Source organism: Brienomyrus brachyistius, chromosome 9 (genome assembly GCF_023856365.1).
Source record: "Brienomyrus brachyistius isolate T26 chromosome 9, BBRACH_0.4, whole genome shotgun sequence".
Classification (NCBI taxonomy): Eukaryota; Metazoa; Chordata; class Actinopteri; order Osteoglossiformes; family Mormyridae; genus Brienomyrus; species Brienomyrus brachyistius.
Window position 1 is genome coordinate 16,447,766 of NC_064541.1, and position 23,640 is coordinate 16,471,405.

The 23,640-nt window shown below is 45.2% G+C and overlaps 1 protein-coding gene across 2 annotated transcripts in view; it reads right to left on the reverse strand.

The window, feature by feature from the left end:
• Window positions 1–231: 231 nt before the first annotated feature.
• sema6e (sema domain, transmembrane domain (TM), and cytoplasmic domain, (semaphorin) 6E) overlaps window positions 232–23,640 on the reverse strand; it is an 87,910-nt gene continuing 64,501 nt past the window's right edge. The window contains exons 8-21 of one of the 2 annotated variants that reach the window (XM_049024418.1): window positions 23,488–23,589; window positions 21,692–21,782; window positions 20,349–20,471; window positions 20,150–20,238; window positions 19,801–20,018; window positions 19,494–19,625; window positions 19,134–19,289; window positions 18,401–18,574; window positions 17,982–18,119; window positions 16,495–16,572; window positions 13,711–13,769; window positions 13,113–13,163; window positions 10,151–10,306; window positions 232–3,700 (exon numbers count right to left, since the gene is read on the reverse strand). In XM_049024418.1, the coding sequence (XP_048880375.1) occupies window positions 2,439–3,700; window positions 10,151–10,306; window positions 13,113–13,163; window positions 13,711–13,769; window positions 16,495–16,572; window positions 17,982–18,119; window positions 18,401–18,574; window positions 19,134–19,289; window positions 19,494–19,625; window positions 19,801–20,018; window positions 20,150–20,238; window positions 20,349–20,471; window positions 21,692–21,782; window positions 23,488–23,589 (2,829 nt within the window). In that variant the 3' untranslated portion in view covers window positions 232–2,438. The remainder of the gene's footprint in view (window positions 3,701–10,150; window positions 10,307–13,112; window positions 13,164–13,710; window positions 13,770–16,494; window positions 16,573–17,981; window positions 18,120–18,400; window positions 18,575–19,133; window positions 19,290–19,493; window positions 19,626–19,800; window positions 20,019–20,149; window positions 20,239–20,348; window positions 20,472–21,691; window positions 21,783–23,487; window positions 23,590–23,640) is intronic. The other variant, XM_049024419.1, reaches the window with a different exon arrangement.

The following is a 23,640-nucleotide window of genomic DNA, read 5'->3' on the forward strand; positions in this document are numbered from 1 at the left end:
CCTCCATGGCCAGAGTAGCTGGAGCTGAAGGATGCAGCACGACGCCGAGTGCAGGAATAAAAACAGCAGAACGGAGACTCCAGGGAAAGACGTTTGTATGATGAATATTGGGGGAAGGAGGCAAAACGTTTTATTAAATTACTTGTCAGAGACATACAGTATTTAAAAGGTCAGTTTAAAAGGTCTCCAGAGCCATAGTGCAAGAAGGAAAAAAAGAAAGTCAAACCAATGAAAAACAGACTTGGGGCTTTATTTACGCTGTGCAATTATAAGAATTACCAAAGCAAAATTACTTACAGCAGACAGACCGTTCCCTTTCACATACAATCTCCTCGGATAATTACACTGAACTTGATGACACCATACATTTCTCTGCCCGGACTGGTTGCATTGTGCACTCATGTTATTCACCTAAATAGGAGTTTATCATCTCGGAACTAAGGTTTATGTAAAGAAAGCGCTGCATTAGTACTGCAGGACTCATCATCTGCATCCTGGGTTTGCGGGTCAATGAGGAAAGAGAAAAAAAAAACTGCTCAGAATCTAACAACATGGCTGCGAATCAGAGATTCAGGCACAGATGGGAAAAACCTTGAGGTGCCCAGTTGACGAAAAGTATTTATAACAAAAATTTGCTTGGCTGTTACCAGCAAATGCAGGGACAGGTTAACCAGATTATTATGATTATTTTTTTAACCAGGAAGTGGCATCAGAATGGTGAGCACCATCACCACCATGAACCTGGTAAAAAAACAGGCCTCTGCGATGGAGAGAATCCACACATCACTCATCCCAGTCAGTAGTAATGCTGACGTGATCACATGTCACACCTGTCGTGCTCATTGCTCACTTAGGAAAACGCATTCCGAGCGATGTGCATTATCGTTGTGACTGATGTGAAACCTGGCATTTAAAGATGTGTTTTTGTCCATATGTATGACCAAGAAATGGCAACACAAGTGCAGAGATCAACATGAAGCAGCTGCATTAGTCGTTCATGTTTTGCTCTGTGCCTTTGGATCTTCCAAAGATGTTTAGACAGTATAAGACCCAGAAGCGTGACACACAACATGAATGTACAATGGCAGCTCGAAAAATTATATATAACAAAAACCAAACTCACGATGAAAATGACTTTATCATGAGTAAGAGATTCAGTCCCACCCGGTCCTTTCAGTAGGTGTTAAACACACAAAATTTACAATGACCATGACGCATTTTAATAACAAAGAAAACCTTTAATACAGTCTCCTCGTCTCCTATTAAAACCCCAAGCACACAAAATATTAAATAAGGCACACATTTACACATAAAATTAAAAATTGGCTAGTCGTTATGCATTTATTTACAACAAGAACCACAAAGTTAATTTTAACATTGGTCATTACTACATTAAAATTAATGACTAGTCCTTCCCTAGACAGGTTCTGCATTTGAGTCCTGTATCTAGGGTCCTCTTTTAGAAAAAAACAAAAGATATATATATATATATATCGTTGCTTTGAATTCCATGTGTTCATTGGGTAATATTTGGGTTTCCATTTCAAGGGGGAGGGCAGCTTTTAGCAATATTCACAATGTAGTAGAAGCAGCTTTGGAAAAAAACCTTCTACCTTGGCTGTGGACCTGGAGAGTACAAGGTGGCTTCCGTGCGGCTGGTGCTAACGTAGCATAGCAACCTGAACTCCCCCTTGCAGTGATACTTCAGACAGCCTCACATTCGAGGGCTAACATGTGGCAGGAGAATGAAAGCACCCGATATTACTCTCCAATGCATTTGGCCTGGTACCACAGCATAGATTACAGGTTATAATTCAGGCTCATTTAGGATAGTCCTATCTGGAGGTACTGAATGCCAGTGGTGAAGCTATTTCCATGATATGCTTTTGCTGACATGATAAGGCAACGGAGCAGCTGCCTTGAAGTTCATCCAGATGTTCCAGGGAGAAACATTATATATGCATACGTATACATGTACTGTGTAGATGAACACACACACATACACACACATGCATATATGTACATGACATAAAGAGAATCAGTCAGGTGTAGAAACTCACATCAGAGGAACACTGGAGTATCTGGCCATCAGTTTCACACTGCGCTCATGTGACCCTAGGCTCTGAGTTGAATTGTTTTTGACGCTCACGTTTTCATCAGTATCGGATGCACTGCGGAACATCAACGGGAGACAGATCTACTCTAATCACGGCAGCCTCTGGTAAACATTCTCCTAGTCCATCACATTTCTATAAGCAAGTTGCGTTTTATAAGGAAATACCAATATGGTACAAAGACATTCATTGGATGTGTAGCAAAACGAGTTTGATGCAGATTTGACAAGATAAAAAGCCCATTTTCTCCCCTTTTCACCTCATCTTCAGTTTTTGGGAGTCCTTTAGGGAAGGAACGTCCTCTTCCTGATTGCGTCTCCCCCTTCAGTAGTTGAATTTGCCCTGCAGATTGACAGGGGACGTGGCTGGGATGAAGAGGGGTTTAGGGGGGACGTCTGGCTTGAGCGAGGAGCTTCGGCGGACGACCACGCTCCGGTGCACCTCGGGGTGCTCGCTGTAGCTGTGCTGGCGCGTCAGGTAGGTGCTGGGGATGATGGGATGGTGGACCTCACAGGCGCTACCGGTGGAATGCATCCGGGCCAGCAACGGAGTTGGCTGGTGGTTGCCACGGTGACCGAAGCTGTGTTGGCGAGGGACCACTCCACCGTTTGACATCTTGGAGGTCGAGTTCAGGGAATGCCTCTGGATGAGATGGCGGGGCGCCCTCTCAAGGGTAGACTGATGTGGTGGCATATCTGGGGGGACGTCCATGCGACGCGTCAGACTGTCCCTGGGCAACGTCGTGGAGCTGTAGTATGGTGCGGACTCGGTCTCAGGGACGTGCGGCTGTACTCGGTTAGTGAAGGCCATCTGGTTCCCATTGGGTGGTAAGGAAGTCGTCAGAACAGTTATGTTCTTGCCCCCGACTTCGTGAATGTGCTTCAGGAACTCATCTAATGATGTGACGTCTACCACCTTCTGGGTGAAGCTGGCGTACGGCTGGGTCATCACCCGCTCGGCGTTCGGGATCTTGCGGTCGTCCAAGTGAAGAGCGCATCCCAGGCCTTGCCCATTGGCCAGCCCATGGGAGAAAGGAAAAGCCTGCGGATGGAGCATCGAGTTTGGCCTGGAGTTGCTCACATTGTGCGGCTTCGCGTCCTTGCCGTTGTTGCAGTTCTGGTTCTTCTCCCACTGATTCTTGAAAGCTTTCATACTCTTGATGGGCAGTTCGGGCGTCGAATCGGGGGTTGGCAAGCCAGAGAGCTCCGAGTTGTGGTGGTGATGCGAATGGCTCAGCTCCCCTGCAACCATGTGCCGCCCGGCCCTGCCAGGAGGATGCTCCTTTCCATTGGGAATCAAAGACTTGTACAGCTTGGGCGAGGACACTTCCAGCTTTTCTTCCTTGCTTGGGTTGTCCAGCAGGCCGCTGAGCCGGGCCAGGCTCCGCAGGGAGAGGGCATGAGGGATGGGGGCCTCGGGGTCCTTGTCGAGCCGCTTGGTCTTGTGGACGTTGTGGTTGCAGTAACAGGAGACCAGGAAGCCGGATAGAAAGGCACCCAGAACGAAAGCCACCAAGACGCATGCAATCAGAAGGGTATAGTGGACACTGTGGTTGGACTTCTCTGGTTCTGGTGACCGCCGAACCCCTGCAGAGAGAGAGAGAGAGAGAGAGAGAGAGAGAGAGAAAGAGGGATGGAGGGAGAGGAAGGGAGACAGAGAGAGAGAGAGAGAGAGAGAGAGAGAGAGAGAATCTAGCTATATTTCACAGATATATCTTTTCCGGCACTATAAAGCTTCAGCTAGTGCAAGCAGCACTGTTAAAGTGGCCGTTATGGGAATCGCATGCAGCAGCAGCCTCTGACTGCATCGGGTCTCATATTTTGTTAAAACCAAGCAATGATTCAGCTTCTAGTGTGTTTGGTCAGTCTTTCAATGATGAGATACTACCAGGAGCCCGAGGCAACACAAAATGGTTAAAAAAAAGAGAAAATGGTTGAAAAAAAGACAAATGACAAACAAAATTACTTGGCAGAAACCTGGTTAGTGTTGTTGGATTATTTCCCATTGATCATCAATTAAGAACTAAATGTCACAGAAACCATTTCAAATATGTCACAAACCAACCGAACAATCAATCGCAAGTGGGTTTTAAGTCATAACCAAGAACGACACTGAATCGCATTTCCACACAGAACGAAAAACCTCATCTTTCGCTATGTTTAACTGAAGAGCTAAAAAAGTTGACAAAGTTTTTCTTTGCAAAATGGATAAAGGCATCAAATCTTCCCTAAATTGTGGGTTTTTAGCTTCACATAAAGCATCAAAGACACAGAGTTTGACATGCAAAAGGCCCAGAGATGATGACTAGCATGTTAGCATGTTAGCTCTTCAGCTGCCCTCATACATTCCTCACGGTTTGTTCCAGGCCCCGAGGGAAGGGAAACACTGCAGAGCTTGGGAGCCTTGGGAAGTTAGGAAGGGACGATGTGATGGGTTTTGCACAAATGCCAAACACCGCCGCCCCTCTGACAGCAACAACAAACCCTGCATGCTCTACACAACACGAGGCTCATGGAAACTCATTACCTCACCTTCAATTTACAACACCGCAGGATCGTTAAGATATCGAGGGGCAATATGGCTAAATTATAAAGCCGCGTCGTACAATTTTCTAATTAAGGACGTCTCGTGTGTGCACTGGAGAGCGGCTGTACTGTAAGCACAAGCTTTATGCAGGTTAAGAATCTGCTGTATGGAGAAGCCTGAAGATTTCCCAGCAATAACGAAAACCAAAGATTCGCCACACTTTGCGAGAGTGTCTTGGTCTCATAACCCCCCCACAGGATTTGGGCAATAAATAAAGAATCAAGCTGTCATTGAATTGTGAGATCATCATATATCCACATGGCTGTCAGGCATGAAACCTTGACTTGGCTACAGTAGCTGTTGTTCAGGAAGACCGGATGGTGTAATGGCTGCTCACTGATTATCAATCAACGCAACACTATTATCATTCGTACAACAACCTGCTAAGTCTTAGCAACAATTCCTAAGTCTATTGACAGTTACTAATGTATCACATTCTTTACAAATGGGAGCATGTGGGATTCTGGTTGGAGCTTCAAATAAGCAGCTCAGCACACATGGATAATGTCCTGACACAAAATGGTAATTGGGCTGAGCACGCCCTAAACTTTGTCATCAAGTCAGAAGTGTAACAAACAGGAAGTTGTATCCTACTTTCTGATCAATGAACGAGCAAAGATAATGCAGACCAGACATACTACAGAACATCGGATGTTGATAAATGCAACCTTACGCGTTATGTATAACCCAGGCCTGAAAACTGTGAAAATCTGTCAAAATAATTACAATATAAATAATATGACATAATATGACACTTCATTCGGTATGAGAAACTGATTAAGGATTTAATTTATTAATATATTAAGTAGTGATATAATTCATCACTAACATCAAGTACAAAATTCATGCTGGCTACTTGAAAAATATTTTTGTGTTTACAGATAAGGTCATAATTGATAAACTTAGTAGTACTTTTATAAGGAAATCTCTCTTTTACAGGCTAACTTTGTATCTCATAATGAATATGTTTGTACACAGACAGGGAAAAATATATAAAATATGAATGAGAAGTGAAATTTTTCCCAGTTTATACACTCCGAATTCTGAATACTGTGCAATGGACATACACATGTTTACAAATTCGATGTTTATTGCAACAGGGGCAATGGTTACCAGACTTAAAAATGCTGTTTTTTGAAAGTATATAGCTTTGGGAAAAAAATACAGACTACTCTATATTTTTAAAAAATCTACATTTTTAAATCCTGGTTTAATCCTGGTTCTGCTGGCAGAAGGCTACACTGTGAGGCAGGCTGCTTCCAGGCGCAAAGTTTCTAAGACAGCAGGACAGAAGAACAAGGTAAAGCAGGAGACACTGGGAACGATCAGAAACCAGCCAGGTAGAGGGCGGAAGCGACATTCTAATGCCAGAGATGACCGTCAGCTTATCTTGCAATGACTCATAAATCGGAGAATGACCTCAAGTGAAAAATTAACTGGTGTGAAGCGCACTGCTAGGACAATTCAGAACAGACTCCTAGAAGCAGGACTGAAGACCCGTAATGCAAGGAAGAAACCCTTCACTAATGAAAAGCAGGGAAGAGCCGGGCTGAGTTTTGCAAAAAAAAAAAAGGAATGTACTTTTTACACGGGCGTATGTCCATAAATGGAGAAATGAGTGAAACTGAACATATTCAGCAGGTCTATGCAGTAGTTGACAGATCGTCAGGCGGTCCTAGCTCCCCTCTCGGGGCAAAACCAAGGGATTAAACCTACTAAAGATTTTTCCATGTAAAAAATAAACATTGCTCCATGGCTTTGGTGGAAGCAGCCGAAAGCCACGTTAGTGCATTGTCTGGCTAATTGGGAACAGGCTGTACAAGAAGACAAAGCCGAGAGCTCTCTGCACATCGTCTCCCTTCTGTAGCCACAGGGGAGGGCTTAGCGAAACAAAACACAAAAACAGAACCCAACAACACAAACAAAACAAGAAGGCAAAACACGCATGCAAACAAAAGATGTCCAATGACTCACAGCATGTCGGAGTTTGGGAAAGATTCATTGTGGCTTGAAGGCACATATACTGTGCATCTGTTCCAGAGATTTCAGCTGGAGAATTAAATGTGAGTGTGAGGGGAAAAAAAAAAAAAAAACTTACTAGTGTGGCCGGAGTGACAGCCAAACTTCACACCCAGAGTTAACTGCAGGTTGAGGAACGTACCGGAGACACAGTAAGACCTATAATTTCTACTTGACACAGTGAACAAGGGCTATAACAGTTCGTAAATTAGAAGGAATGAACAAGGCATGGAAGGATATGAGTGACATGGCATTCTCGTGCATGGTTTCTGAGTACAGAGGGACAGAGCTGCAATGATCTTTCTGAGGAGGTCACATGACAGGAAGTTCTGCAAACGAACACAAAATGATCAGCCTTAATCCCTATTCAAAGCCAACGTCTCCCCCTACACGCTGATCTGTGGGATATGCGTGTCAGTCAGGCCTTCACCTAGAGTCCTTATAAACCGCCTCATTACCTCCCACGTCTCCTTTTTGATAAAATCACATAATAGTTTTAATAACTTGCACTACAGTTTGCTGCACTTCTCTGAAATAGAGGCTGTAGGCAACGCAGGCATGCTAAACTCTGATTAATTTCCCACTGTGACTAAAATAGCGAAATTGTAAGGTCCTCTTAGTACGGTGAAACCTATGACATGTGGGCTGGATCCAGGAAATGTTTAAATAAAAGTGTGAGAATGAGATCAGTTTCCTTGGGGGAAAAACACTCCAAACAGGGAAACTATACCATATCTATGAAAATAATGAATAATACACCGATTACTGGCACGCACACCTAATCGCTCCCCTTTTTATTTTCCCACAGCATTTCCGTGGCAGTTGATCAGCTTATGAGGGAACCAGAGATTCGGGGTTCATTTCAGAAGAGCCAGGGAAGCGATACTGAAATCACTCTGCACCCAAGCCAAACAATACTATCTGCAAAGGCTCCTCTTCTCCAGCAGCAGACTACTGAGCGCGCAAGGAAGTAAAGTACCTGCACAGCCCTTTGTTTGTGTGACTCGGTGTGATTAGCTTTGGATTTAGCCCCGGAGAAGCGGTGGTGAAGCGATAGGAGGGTAGGTGAGGTTAGAAGCTGATACGCAGGCAGGGATATAGCAGGGAAATAGCAGGGAAATGCACAACAGGCTTGGGCAGTATGACGATATTACGCGGTATTTAGAAATCAAAATTAATACCATAAAAAATAGACACTCCTCTTTCTATGAGCTATCTCCTCTGTACCGTAGCGCTCAACTTCCACACTTACAACTTCCTCTCTGATTAGCCAACACGATTTACGTATCTACATTTTTACATGTTTTTTTTGTTTTTAATATACTGTCATATACCGTGTACCGGGTCTAAAATGTGGAAAAAAATAGATGTCGCCCAACCCTAACACACGATGTGGCAGAATATATGGGAGCCATCCCCACACGCAAAGCCACACCCACAGGGAACAGAGAGTAGAGGGGAGGCGGAGTCTCAGGAGAACTCTGCTTATGGATTGGTGCTCTATGAATGTAATGCACCAATGAGGCGCTGCGATTCCATCACACCAGTATCCAAAGACCATACTGAGTGACTGGACAATACTAGTGACTACAGCTGGAAAAACAACCTGGAAATGACTGCTTGTCACCCTGTAATATCACTGACAGACAAAAACTCGAACCCGCTGCAACCCATCTAATCTGTGAGCTACCGAGTCAACAGCTCCAGGAGTGGCAAGAATCTCGGGACAGTTCAGCTTAAGCAAGAAATGGAATGAATTGCCTCACACACAGATAATATTAATTATTAGAATGAAATGTTGAGGCAAGTAATTTATGCATATGAAATAACATATACATATAAATATGCAGTATACACATACATACACACATGTACACATACTGTATACATAACATTGACATATATTTGTGAAATTTGCAACTAAGCCTTTTGCCTTTTTAAACCATTTCACTTACAGGTAACACTGTTTCTCATTTATTAGAAGTGGGGAAACCAGCAGCTCTGAACTTCTCTACTTGTACATTAAGAACCTTTCTGTATGGTACCGTTACGGATCGTTTTGGCCGGCACCTAATCCCGAGTTCTGTCAGTCACATATTCGTGTAGAACCCTATCATACGGCACGGTAAGTTAACTCTGCTCCAGTTTGGCTTCTGTCAGAACGGCAGCGTATCGTCCTGGGAGCCCACTGCGATTCAGGGTAAGGTGGCAGCCGCAAACGTCACCCTGCCCACTGGCCCACTTTCATGATGACTAAAGCTGCGGTAAATGGCACGACAAACCCGCATACGGTGAGCTACCATCTCAGCTGCTGCTTGTTTACAGCTTGCTCCGTTTTCCCCATTTCCAGACTGAAAGGTTCGTCGTGTTCCTTCCTGGCCTGTAACATCCCCGGCGCTGCGTGACACTGTCATGGAGCTGTTTAGCAGAGCGCCTGCCTACTCGGCGGGCATGCCGGCGCTCGGAGGCTGAGCACTGTGCGGTAACGATAAGTCAGGACCGGGTCATGCAGAGGCTGCTGTCAAGCATGGAGGCTGGCGGCTGCGGAAAGCACGCCGGTGCTCTGCTGTAAACATGTGTAAGAGCGTTTTATCATGCTGCCGAGGTGCCCTTCATGCCTGGAAAGTATCACTGCTCCATCGTAAAAGACCTTAATCTACATGTACGTTCAGAATCTCCCCCAGCTCTATGTAGACAGACCATACAAGTACATACAGTACAGTGCCGAAGTAAAAAAAAAGGTTTAAATGTTTAAATGATCTTCATGTTGATGTAAAACTATGATATTATGTTTGCCAAAGTGCGTCAGCTTAGCCGTTCCAGAACCCCTCCTGAAGTCACCCTAATATCAATATACAAATGAATTTTTTGACTCCACCACTAACACCATGGCTAATCAATACCTCATTGAGTTATTTAACTAATTCAGTTAATTAATTCATTGAACCGGTGGTCAAATTTAATGACTACAAGGGTGGCCCCGAGGAGAGGTCTGGGAGCTGAATAGTTTTTCTATCCATTCAATAATATACTAGTAACTTTTGGAGAACAGAAGACATTTTTGTTATTGTTAATTTGCACATATTCCAATGTTAAAATTGTGGGGTTTTTTTCGGCACAAATATTCACTTATTTACAGATAAATAGCTTTAAACATTTGCTTTACCAAACACTTTCGCACAATACTGCATATACTGGTACCGGTCACAAAACCAACAGATAGAATCTATTACTGGAAAATAACTGCCAATAGGGAGAAAGAATGGGTGTGAGCTTATGTTATCAGCCTTATGGACAAACAGCATTAGCACAAGCCTTTGCATCAGCCCGCAGGAAAGCCATGAGGCCCACAGTGCGATCCAGTAGAGCGCGGGGTTAAACCCAACAAGACAGCGAAAGGGGGCCCCCGCCCTTGCTCCCCACCACCTTACCCTTCTTCTCCACACTGATTGCTTCCAAGTCAGGTGACCCCTGCTCCCCCACAGGAGGGCGGTCATCTGGACCAGTACCTCTCTGTGGGTCAACTGTCACCATTGGAAAAGCCGCCCCACGATTGGTAGTGCTGGCACTTGTGGGTGTGGTCTTCCCTGTGGTTACCGGGAGGGGCAATAGTGGGACCAAACAGCAACATCCATTATAGATACATAAAGCAGTGGAACTGATGTGAATACTAGCATCTCCACCGTCACTGATCAGACCAGCTCAGTTCAATTTATAGCACAAACTATCGTGCTTTTCCATAGGAAAAAAAGAAAACAACATTGAAATTATTGCCTCTAACATATCCTTAGGGACACCGCTCCATTTTAAACAACAGCAAAACATAATAAAGAAGAGTAAATCAATTACTGTTAATTGCAAAGTTCTGCAGGTGCTCTTACAACTGAAGAGTTTGTGGTTCTCTATCTGGGGAATGTTTTCAATGGCTTAAAGCAGCTATTAAACGAGCCTCTGCTTTCTTATAATTAAAAATAATTATTGGGCTGTTCAGCCTGTCTTGTGGGGGCTGATACTGCAGTTGGATTATGTAAGACTCTCCCAAGTTTCAGCTTGATTTGGTGAAAATCGGTTTCCTGGCTGTAATAAAAATAAACGCACCACGAAAAAGTTTTTGGGTGCCTACAGACTTTTAACTTGGTGTCACAACCAGCAAACTTTGAAAGCAAAATGACCGTACAGTTATAAATATGGTTATGAAGTTACAGCATGATAGTAGTGATATATATATTTTGGTTTAAGCAATACTTACTGATGGACCAAATTAATGTGTTGATTCAAAAAAAATATTACATTTTAAAGTAGAGGCACTTTATTCATGTCCATAGAGGACGGGATAGTTTTGTGCTCTCAATGAGAGACATACAAACACATATGCACAGGCGAGAGCAAGTTTTGGGGTCAGAGCCAGCGTCCAAAGCCTGACAGTTTTGGGATCAGAACCAGCCAGCGTCCAAGGCCTGACAGTTTCGGGGTCAGGACCGGCCAGCATCCAAGGCCTGACAGTTTTGGGATCAGAACCAGCCAGCATCCAAGGCCTGACAGTGATAAGTTCTCTCTGCCAACCATAGGATTTGAACCAATGACCTTCCGGACACAGGCACTGATCCCTAACCCTAAACTGCTGAGGGACAGATGGCATCATTTTCATATGTTTTGCAGTCTACAGTTAAGATATGAATTATACAATGCAATTTTAATGGAAACCATATTACAAACTGGGACACTCCGGTGAACTCTGGTGAACTCCTGAAGATTCTTAAATTTGTGGCGGCAAGCTGGTATTTTCAAGGTCTCCCACTCCAAATTTAATCAAGTTACGGGCGTCCCTTAAGTCCTGCACCCGGGGACCAGTTGTCCTTGGAATATGTCAGCGCCTCACAGACCCAGGACTGCTTGACAGGGTGACGGAGCGGCCGAAAAGCTCCTGTGCTCTGAGACGTCGGCCCCAGAGCGCCATCTGCACTGGATAAATGAAGCCAGTGAGCCGGCAGAGACAATGGCTGTGGGGCAGCGTTATTAATCTGATTTATTGAAGTCCCTCCCTCCTCAAACGAACTCGTATAATTTGTCTGAGTGCGATCAAAGCACAGAGGCTGCAGGTGTAGAGGCGTCACGTTGGTGGAATTTTCCCATAATGGGGAGAGCGATGGCTGACCTGCCGCGGCTCGCGGTTCAACGTCTTCGCAGCGGAGGAGCTAAAAAAGACGCTCGCCAGGGCGTCAACGGATGTCGACGGCTCCTCACGCAACGGCTAATTTCCTCAAAGTGGGAAAATGGAAACCTACGGAGATACATTTCTACCGTGGGGGGGGGGGTGGGCGTAAAAAGAAAATGAGCGACGCTGTGGGGGTGTGGGGCCGAGGCGCTCGCTCATCTGGGCACCTCTCTTCGCGAGGGAGCGCGTCAAACCGAATTAAAATCCCCGGGATGAGATCGCGGTGAAACGGACCGCAAAGGCTGCACACTGACTCACAGCAGCCATCGCAGCTTGACACCAAAAGAAAAGGAGGGCCGTCTTATTTACCACGAGGACAGAAACTGAAATAAAATGACGTTTTACGGCACGGCGCCGCTTTCAGGTCATCAGCAAAGAAGGTCAGACACGAGTTGATGCCAATTAATTACTAAACCCATTAAAAATTATTATTATAATTAATATAAATGTTTATATCCTAAAGAGACAAACGAGATAGACAATAAAACATCACAAACACTGTCATTGTAAGAGTTAGGGTTAGAGGAATTAGGGAAGTCGCTATGCAATTTAAATCTTTGACATTTTGGACAATAGTTTGAAGCTGCGATATTCTGGGAAATGACAAGCGTTTGAGGATCCCTGTCACTGAACACTAAAAAAATGCTAATCTGTTTACAAACAAAGTGCCATCTAAACTGTGGCAGGGTCCGTCTTACAATTTTAGCAGCTTTGTTTCCTCCAACATCCTAGACACTCTGATGTCCGAAACATGCATGCTACTCATCAGTGGGTTTTGAACCTAAATCCGAGCTGGATATCTTAATACGGAACTGATCTGGATTTGGTATCGATGGATATGGAAGAAAAAGAAGAAAAAGACCCTCCTTCCATGCAGATAGGAGGGACGAAAAACTCTTGCTGAATTATAAACAACTAAAACCTTACTGTTGCTCTAGCTGAAGACAGAGTGGCGTTACATTTTCTACAACCCAAAAGAGTTACTCTGCAGCAAAGGTAACCGATCTAGTGAGCTTGGTATCAACATACAGCTCCATACATCAAACATCACCCCCCAAAGAGACAACAGCATCAAAGAATGTTTCCTCGATGTCGTTGCCATTACAGTTGGTTGTCCGATTGCTTTCCCAGAACACATTCTATTAAAAGAGAAGTATGAAGAAGATCGACAAACTGACCATAAGCTGAATCAGCGGCTGTGTTCTGCTTCCGCGTGGTGGCCTGGACATCTACAGAAAGCAGAAGGAAGGAAGATCTTCAAGAAGCAGAACCTGAGCGATTACTGTGCAGGCAGCCCCAGGGTTACGAACAACAGACAACTCGTACTTACGAATGGACTGCCATAAAGCCTATTCAATTTAAAATCCGGGTTAAACACAATAGCTTGTAATAACGAACATTGCGCAGCTTCAGAGGTTTGTCGTCAGAGGTATAGTTCAGTACCATATGTAGTTTCTTTATTACAGTATATTAATTATTATTATTATTATTGCACTACACTATTTTCCCAATGTAAAGCTACAAATCTCGATGTAACCTGGGAACAGCCTGTACTTCACTGCTCATGTTGACTTCTGTGTTAAACCTATCATTGTTTTTGTACTACATAGACCAGCACAATGGATTACTTTGAATCCAATGCATAAATTCAATATCTTAATTTTACACATCATGGAAATTCATGTAAAAAAACGTGTATGGGAAGGATGTTAAGAAACCAGGCCGGCCGCATATAAGAAATGAGGCGTTCAGGAAGTTACGACTGTCGGTCCTTACCATGGCAGGAGTCTTGGTGTTCCCTCAACAGACCTTCAATATCTTGTTCAAACCCAACCCTGAAAAACAAACAAATTGAGGGGGGGGGTGGCGTAAACAATATGTTAGAGCCTCCGCATAATTTGTTCCTTTTGCCCGTGACAGTCGTTTCCATGTAACAGTCTTTTCAATAGGAAGGTAATGACAAGCGACATCTTGGCTAAAGGAAGAGTCTGTGTGTCACTCCGGATAAGACTGGAAACATGATGCTTCACCTACACTGATGGATGGGATGGGATGGGAACTGAACTGAAGCCTGCTGTGATAAGCAGGGCAACGGCAAAGGGAAGGGGGGGGTTAATGAAGGTCAGACAATTGTACACACAACCAGGTCGCATGGAGGGTTTACAGCTAGCCACACATTCGAGGACAAGACAAATCTTAAGGGCTGCACTGGGAAACCCTGGCTAACAATGTTTACCTTTATCCGGAATCCTCTGTGGCGTCCCCCCCCCCCGTTACCGTGGTAGCGGCAATTTCATTTGTCTCATGACTCGCTCTTTGCTGAGCTGGGAATATCAATTTCACTTTCCCTCAGAATCTCTGTACTTTGATTTCGACACCAGAAGCGGGATCCTGTAATCTGTTATTCCCCTGAGCTATACTTTGCGGGGTGCAGGGCACTGCAACTGTAACGCAGATGCGCGTTATTAGAAATAAAGGCCGCATCCATAATTGAAATCCCTCTGGTGAAAAAAAATGGAATCGCTGACAAAGTTTCGGGGAGCCATTTCAATTCAGATCGGTGTCACGTAAACAAACGGGAATCCATTTCTGGCCGTGACTGACTGCTCGGAGACTGGCAGACGGTGAGAGAAGCACACGGTCCGTGACTAATGACGAGGCGGATGCCTTCGCTTCCAAAAGACTGACCTTAAATGCCGTCCCAAACGCCCATTAGAAAGGTAAGTAAACAAAATGACTCGTTTCATCCAAACACTTTATCTGCCCTCGACATAAATGCGGTTTATTCAATTTTTGGACAGCGGAGTATTCAATCAACCTGCCACATTTTTTTTCTCTTATTATTTCATTCCCTTTTCCATTAACCTGAAGAATGTGAGGCTGGTGAGATGAAAATCGGGCTCTGATCAGAACGTTATTATCCGGACCGTCCCGACTGCTGTCATACTTCAGGAGCAACATTTGCCTTATAATGGAAAGTTAGGTTTGGACACACACCTATACATATATAGTCCTTGAGAAAACATCGTAGAGTCAATTAACACTAACACACACCCAGGCTACAGATTGTTCCTTTGTATGTAGAAAGAATACATTTCAAAATCATTATAAAAGTACAGTAAATACATAAACCAGTAACAGTTAATACTTGTAATAAATGTGTACTGGATATCATTATACTGTATGTGCCACACTTTTGTACAACTGGTAGTACATGTCTACTGTATATGTTCTATACTTTTGTACAACTGGTAGTACATTAGGTTTGCTTACACCAGCATCATCACAAGTACCGGAACATGCAGCACATTACTGTAGCTGAATAACTCAACGAGTTTATTAACAATGGCAAAAAAAACACATGGCTGTATTGGATGGGGTGGATCGGTTTTGTAAAGGTTAAACTAACAGTCTTTGACAAACATCATAGCTTTACACCAACATAGTTAATTTAAACATCATTTACTTTGACTTTTGCACGGTACTATATTTGCACAAGACATGGACTGGCACTCTGGCTAACACCCAGCAAAGCCTGATAGAAGATGGTAAGACTGGAGGCATTACTTTTCATTCTAAGCTTATCTGTTCCTTCCAAGTTGACAGGGTCCTGGCAGCATCCTTCACCCGAAATTTTGAGAAAATTTAACGTTTTTTCCCCCCTTTCTCCGGGAATCAGTTTTTCACCTGCATTTCCTGTTCTTTATCCACTTCTCACTACAAGACATCTCCGCGATTGCAGGGGTGATCGGGGCACCGCCGCACTGCCACATCCAAAGACCTCTCTAGGCTCTTTTTCTGGGTCTTTTCACATCATTCTCCCTAATTTGCACACCCAGGCATGGGTGCCGTGGCAACCGGAGACATTTGGTTGCTCAACTCTCCTGCTTCATTATTTTTCTTTATTTGTTTCTTTATTCATTTCTTAGTCCAAAAGTCACACAGAGCATGGAAACCGGATGACAAGAATGTAAGGTGAGGGACTCTCTGACCTCCGGATGCACGGCCTCACAAACAGGGGGCCTTGGTTCACGGCCCACCTATGTGGCGAGACAAACGGAACACAAGGTGGGTCACATCCTATGTGGGAACAATGCCGGTAAAAGCCAAACAGGAGCGAATTGCCTCGTTTCCAAAGCCTCTCCCCAGACAGGCCGTGATTGAAATCCACTCGGTTGGACACTGCTTTCGATTACATGCAACAGGGCAGAAAGAGACGAGGAGGAGATTGATTGGCCTTTCGCTTCTGTACTCCTTGCCGTCTGGGCAGCTGAGTGATCGATAGCTCTCGGTGTCAAACGGCTTCTTTCAAGTTCATCAGAATAGGTAAATAAATCACATATGGGTCATTTTGATTGATTACCTTCCTATTCCTCCTGCTTCGAAGAGTTAAAAGCTATGTACAGCAAACAAACGGTTTCTCAATGGAAAAAGCAGGGGAAGACTGAGAAGGCTCGGTTCAAATGGCACCACAGGTGGAAAAGGGACCTTAACGAATCGGGGAACAGCAAACAAGGTTAGGATGCTACTGTTAATCCGTATTTAGTGCATTTCACGAACCTGAGGGTGTGAGTCGCGGTCGCACAGCTTCCATTCCTCAGCCAGACGCAGTAGGGGTCACGGGAAGCCAGGCAGCTCCTGTAAGATTGCAGCAACACGACGGCTTAGACCTGAGCGGCCTGATCTACGCAGAGACATGTGAACTACAGCAACCTCCACAACCGACAAGAAAGGGGTCAGGACGTATGATTTCACAAACACGACTAGCGCTTGGGAGAAGAGCAGCAACCGGGATTCAGACAGAGGCCCGAGGACAAGGCTGTAGGGGTGATTTTAATTTTATTTTTAAAGGTGGCAGCATATTTATGCAGAGGGTTCAGCCTTATTAGCCAATGATATGTTTTGAATCCTCGAATGGCAGGGAAAGGAGGACCTCGGGAGCCAATCAGCTTTCAGGCTTACAGGCCAGGAAGACATCACTCCTCCACAGCACATGGGGGGGGAAAAACGAAAGCCTGTGTGCTTTTCTTCATGCTCCCCTGAGGCGGCTTCCTAACAGGATCCCACATCTAGTGGGCAGCCAATGCACCTCGATGCACTTCAGTTAAATCAAAAACCACCGCAGAAAGTCATGGGCTTAACATATCAAAACCACTCATTTGCGTATTTTAAAATACGGAATTGTCATGTAGACAATGAATACGAACGTGTACAGCGATAAGCAACGTTTCACACCTATGCTGTTTTCACCTGCCATATTTTCAGCCAGGCTAAATCCTCTGGCTAACACAAAGGAACTTCTTTCCACTTTCACTAACTGACCAATAGATAGCACCCTTCCCAAAAGAATAGGAAGTTGCCATGACAACAATATCTCCTACAACATCTGCTATGTAACAGACTTAAGGGGGCGAGGAAAAAACTTCAAAAATCAATCACCGGCACCAAATCCATTCAATTTCTCTTAGTGCAAACAGTGTGGGACCCAGCACTCGTTCACACGGGAAGTCAGAGCTTCTCCTTGTTACATGTGAGAAACACTAAGCACTGCAGTCAGACTCGACTTCGTTAGCTTGAATGAGGCTGAAGTCTCACTCTGGAAGACTGCAGTCATTATCAGGTCCCTAACCCCCCCCCGCTATAAGATATAGCGCTCCATTCTCAAGGTTCCCGGTAATAGGATTGTGATCCCGTTAACAAGAGAAAAAACCAGCCAGTTCCTACACACCACTTTTGGCCTCTATCCAATCCCGTTTTTAGTTTACGCTTAAATACACAAGAATTATGACAGTGTTATCTGAGAGGTAAAAAAAATGCATAATACAAAGCATTTGTGATGAAGAAAACAAAACTCTACTTATAAAAACATTCAAGATGCAATGCTTACTGGTCTATGCTATATAAAAACCTGCCACAATCATTCAAACAGTTTTTAAACCAAAATAGCACCTGCCACCTGAAAGCACATTTACATAAAACTTACTAAGGTGTAGCAAAAACCTATTTACTAACAGATTTATCGAAGGGTTGACGGAGGAGATGCTCACTTCTTGCAGGTGCCGTGATCCGCGCAGCGACTGAGGGGCACTCGGATGATGCAGCTGGAGAAGGCCACGAACAGGCCGTGGTGCTCCCTGTCCAGCTCCAAGCCCAGAACCTTCCGGTCCTCACCACGCACGTTGCACCTGTGTGAAACAGGAGGCGTTGAGGAACAAACAGGATGGTTAGGAAGCTGAGGAGATGAAGGTTTAGATTCTACGTGTGATTACCAGTCGGGCAGGAACGTGGATGGATGCTTTTAGTTTGAAATTCACAACAGAACTTGGAGGACGGCGTTTCTGGCAACGTTTCAATCTAATTAATCAAGATTATCAGTTCTAGTCAACTTTAGCTGAAATTGTAATTATCTCAAAGCCTGTGGAGACGAGCTAATGAAGAATTTCTGCATTTCAGATAAGGTGCTCACTTCGCAGGATTGTAAACATCAATGTCCTCCAGGAGCAGGGTGCTGAAAGAAGAGTTGGGATGGGTGCTAGTCAGGACCTTCAGCACCCTGCCATCCTCCGAGCCCAGGAACAAAACAGTCTGGTTCTTGTATGGTCCAGCAGAGGTGTCCACAGCTATTTGAGTCAGCTTAAACCTGAAGACAAGGGTGGCAATCAGAATAGGCACAAAAGATCTTTACAATTAGAGCTTTTGTAGCTTTCACAATTTCCCATAATCCTCTGAATTATTTTCTACAAATCCTATTACATTCCCTGCACGTTACTTTCCCAAAAACTTTCCCAAGATATTTAATCCATTACTTCACACACAAGTTTCTGGATGCATTTAATTCCAGTTTTAACTGCCGAACATGTATTACTCCAGGGAGAAATCAAAACAAAAAGGGGCGCTTTCATGAAGTGTGAAGCAGATGTGAAACCGCATCCTGCCTCCACCTTCCCGTCTGTCTCGGTAGTTGGCAGCAGCGCAGCTATGCGTGCGGTGCAGTGCAGCTGGCAAACAGCCTGACACACCGCACGGGCACTTCCGAGTTCAGACGGCAACTGGGTAGCCACTAATTAGCTGCACGAGGCCCGGCATGGTGACTCCAGTCAGGCCAACCCAACTTCAAAGTTGCTCCAAGATGGCCGCCAGAGCCAGCTCAGCGGCTGAAAGTAAGAGCCAGAATGCAGCTGCCCGTGGCCCAGGCTTACCTGCTGGTGGTACGCGTAAAGTAGGGCCGGTTATTGACTGAAGGAACAGCCTCATCCATGAGCGGGTAGGACTTGATGAAAGAGAGCATGTCGTCGGGGAAGGAGACAGAGGACTTGTAGGAAGCCGCGGGGCCATCGCCGGCACAAGAGCCTGGCCTGTGACAAAAAGCTTCCCTTACTAAATGTCATCATCCTTCAGCCCAGTTCACACCCCTACCATCTCATTTTACAGTCTCAGCTGTATCACGAAACCCGAATATTAAGGCTTCATGAATCAGATAAAGACATATAACCAGCAGGAGAAAGGTATGGGCAGCTTCGAGAAGATAGGTGCAAAAGCCCACTACCACTAATTCTCACCTGGGTTTGGGAACCTGTTCCTCCGGGACGGGCGTCCAGGCCGACTCGCTGCTCCTCTGCTCTTTGAACTTCCCGTTGAAGGCTTTCTCAATGTCATCCATGTAGAAGGTGCACACTGCTGAGCCGGTGATGCTGCACGGCGTGTTCACACAGAGATCGGGACTTCAACTTCCATCATATCCGACATATTCATTGAAGGACTGGTATCACGAGGCTAATCATTCCCGTGGCGGACATACGCCACAGTTAACTCAAACAGAATGACTGCAAGAAGGTGGTTGGCCATGTTGAGCGAGGGTCAGCTGACCTGTTGACCTGTGTGGTGAAGACTCCCACCACGGCAGGCCTCTGGTTAATCTGCAGCACGTTCGTCAGGGACTGCAGGACGTCAAAGTAGAAGAAGGAGTCTCCCGGCACTGAACAGTTGAGCCGGGCCTTTAGGAAAGAGGTCCAGTAACGCTCCAGTACCCGTGGAGAACCGCCGTTGTCATTTTTACATACCCGGGCCACACGGGAGAACACTACCTGAAAGGGACAAGCGTGACAGAGAGGCCGGTCAGGAAAGAGGACAGAAGAACTGTGTTATGTCTTAAGGCTAAAACAGCCAGAAGAAAAAATAGCTGCTATTAGTGGTCACATGGTTTTAAGATCCTTACTTTGCCTAGGGTCGTGTACTCCACTGCAATCTCACTGAAGAAGAAGTAAACATAGTTCCCGTACTCAATAGCATGGAGAAAATGTGGTTCTGAGAAGGAACAAAGGAGCCGGATCAACCGCAACATCATTCACGATGGCCATCCGTAGAGTAGAAAAAGGCTGACGTGATTCCTGGTATGCCAAGGACTTGAGACCCACCTCGAAGCCACTTTGAGTCGTACTTGAACGTGCGGAGGACTGGCGCGCTATCGCCGAGGCTGCGGTAGATCACCGCATCGCTCGCCAGGAAGTCCGTCATCGTGGCCGAGTAGAAACTGCCACCTAAACAGAGAGACGGCAGAGAGACCCTAGCGAATCTCTACAGGGGCTAACAGAAGCTTTCTCCAGGCAGACCAACAAAGTACAGCTGATAAAAGTGCATGACATCGTAGACGTAACATAGCCATGGTGTTTACAACTAATTTTTCAGATAGACTTTGCAAGGTAATAAGAGATACAGAAACTACAGGCCAAATTACATATGTAAGAATGTAAGTACAGTATGTACACATGCATCTATCTGTATCTCTATCTATCCATCTCTATCTATAGCTCTATCCATTTTATTATGAGTATCGGCTGTGGGTTCGGTTTTCATGTTTCCTTTGGGTACTTCGGTTTCCTCCCGCAGTCAAATCACAGGCACTCTGGGGAAGTAGCGTCTCTAAATTGCTCACAGTGCCCAAGTGAGGAATGGACTAGCATCTTGTCTGGGGTATCTCCTGTCATATGCCCTGCACTTCCTGGGGCATGTGGTTATGGCAGACGGATGAATGATGATACTAATGATAAATGAACCATCTTCTAAATCACATTAACATAGCTACATTTAACATATCATTACATGATGTGTGTTACATCTATAGGGGTTAACTCATTACGCAAGCTGAGATTTTGTGCGTAATTTAAATGTATGTATGTGAATAGTACATCGAGAGTCAAAACACACAGCAATATTTTACGTAAAAAAAATGTCGGCGATTTGTACGTAGAACCAGAATACTGGTCATGTGCGGCTCACGTACATCATTACCACCAGAAAGCAGAATGAAACCAACTTCGACGGTCTGAGTTACACTCTTGGCCAAACTCTGGGAGAGCTGCTCATAAAATAGGCTCCATCTCATCCCCTTTGTACTTTTTTTTTAAATTTCTACCAATCTCTCAATTGCTCCTCTGGCCAAGGAGATTACACATCTTAAATGCTTCAAAATAAGTGCTCTGATTGGCTTTGCGATTTTTACTGACTGTTTTTATTACTTGTCGTGTTATGTATAAGCCATGTCTAAGGGGTATTTTTGTTACATTGTGATAGACCAAGTCTTCTTGAATCTTCATTTGTTTGCTTCTGCTCGCTGGTTGGTTGGCTAGTGCAGTGATGGCTGTCCGTCCTGAGCAGGACCCTGCCCACCATCTCCCTCCACCAATGGTAAATCGGCAAGGTTGCACATGCGGCACACGGCTATGCCTGGAACAGTATGGACGGACTCCCGAAGACTCACCTGCGAAGAGGCCAACGTTGGACTGCCGGGATTCAAAGGGACAACGGGCTTGTCCAACTACTTCCTCCCCGTCCTGCTCGAGAGTGGACATCTAAAAGGATCAAGAAACAGGGCTCAGTTTGCGTTCAGTCAAAGCATCCTCAAGTCCAACACCACACTCTCATGGGAACTGATCATAGAGGCGAAGGCAGCGTACGGAATTAGCCAGCCAATCAGCACACAGCACGGAGCATGGTCTTCAGGGAAAATCTCTAGAGCAGTCTTTCTTATCCCAATCCTCCGGGACCGCCAGACAATCCACAATTTTTGCTCCTTTCCCAGGTCTCAACAGACTTGTACCAGGTATTTTATGTTCTTGATTGCTTCAGGTGTGCCAGATGCTGAGAGGGAGCAAAAATGTGGACTGTCGTAGAGTCTCTGAGGATTTGGTTGAGAGACACTGCTCTAGAGTGCTGTCCACTGTAAACCATTCAATAACTTCTCCTGGATTCCTTGAGAGTCAATAAAGCTCAGCAGAATCAATGGAGGAGCAGCAGACTCCAAGGGAATGTAATGGCACACAGCAAAGAACTACTTCTATTCACATTACATCAAATGGACATCAGTAACAGTGATTAAGCCCCCGGTTCACGCAGCAAGTTCCGCTTAGTACTGTGCCCATTGTTTGCAAGACGTCTTCACCACTTCTTGGCACCGAGCAGGAACGCCACTTGTGACTGGGCTGCAGGAAAAGCACACTGGCCCCCACCCTAAGACCGAGTACCACCTGCCACACAGCGCCACCGAGATACAAACAGCTCTAATTACCAATCGGGAAGTTGTGCTGGGGGTGTCGCTTTCCATGGAAAAAATGCGAATCGCGCTAATTAAAACGTAACTCCACCCTGGTCGCTTCTCCAGACATAAAGCCCTTTCTGACTCTTACTGCTGATAGATCACCAGAGAAAACTCTCTACTGCCTCTTCCTATTGCCTCTGTGTTTACAAGGGGTCAGGGGTCAGTTTGGATTACAGTGAAACATTTTCTATACCTGGAAGATTTACAGAGGGTGACTGCTGACCTGTCTGTGTTTTTAATATTCGCAAACCTCCTTGTATATCATCATTCTATATTTAGCACTCCGGATCACATACTTGGAATAAGACTGGCACCTCTCACGTAAACTACTCAACTAACGCCAACAGCCGTTCCGGGAAGCAGACGGCATGCCACTGCCCACATCTGCTGTTGCCATATCGTGCTGTTTCACATGTAACATCTTGCAGTCCTTGTCCGGCTGCCCCGTCATTGCTAGGCTTCATTTAGCGCCGAAATTCAAAATGGACGCCATCACCTGCTTTGGCAGTCTCGTCGGGCATAATTCCCAGGCCTGGGACAAAACTATTTCACCAGGCCCCCCCTTGCACCCATCCTGGGGGTCCAGGACCTCAAGCTGGAGAGCCAGTGTTTTGGTATCGGATTCATTTCCTTAATCAGGCCGATAAATTAGACAGCTTTAATGAAGTCAGCATGTACCTACAAGTGAAAACAAGCTCATTTAGATTGTAGTTAATAAGCTATTTAAACCTTTTTGCTTAAATAGTTTACCAAGTAATGGCTGTGTATCATTTCTAGGTTTAAACAAAATATGCTTAATATAATAGCATACTTTTACGTATCCAAGGGCCCCTGTAAAGTGTTGGGCCACCTGTATCTGCCAGGGTACCCAAGCCTCTCCGATCCCCCTGCACCCATTCATCGCTCCTCACGTGTCACGCCAGTGCAGTATGGCGCAGCGAGTGTCGCATGTTGGGTACCTTGTAGTTGCGGCAGGTGGGGTTGAAGGCGTTGGTTCCGCATGCGAACAGCATCTCGTCGTCACGTGGAACCAGCACCTTGATGTAGTTGTAGCACTCGTCCTGGGGATGCAGATGAGTGGGTGACTTACCATTATCACGCGGAGCGGCGTT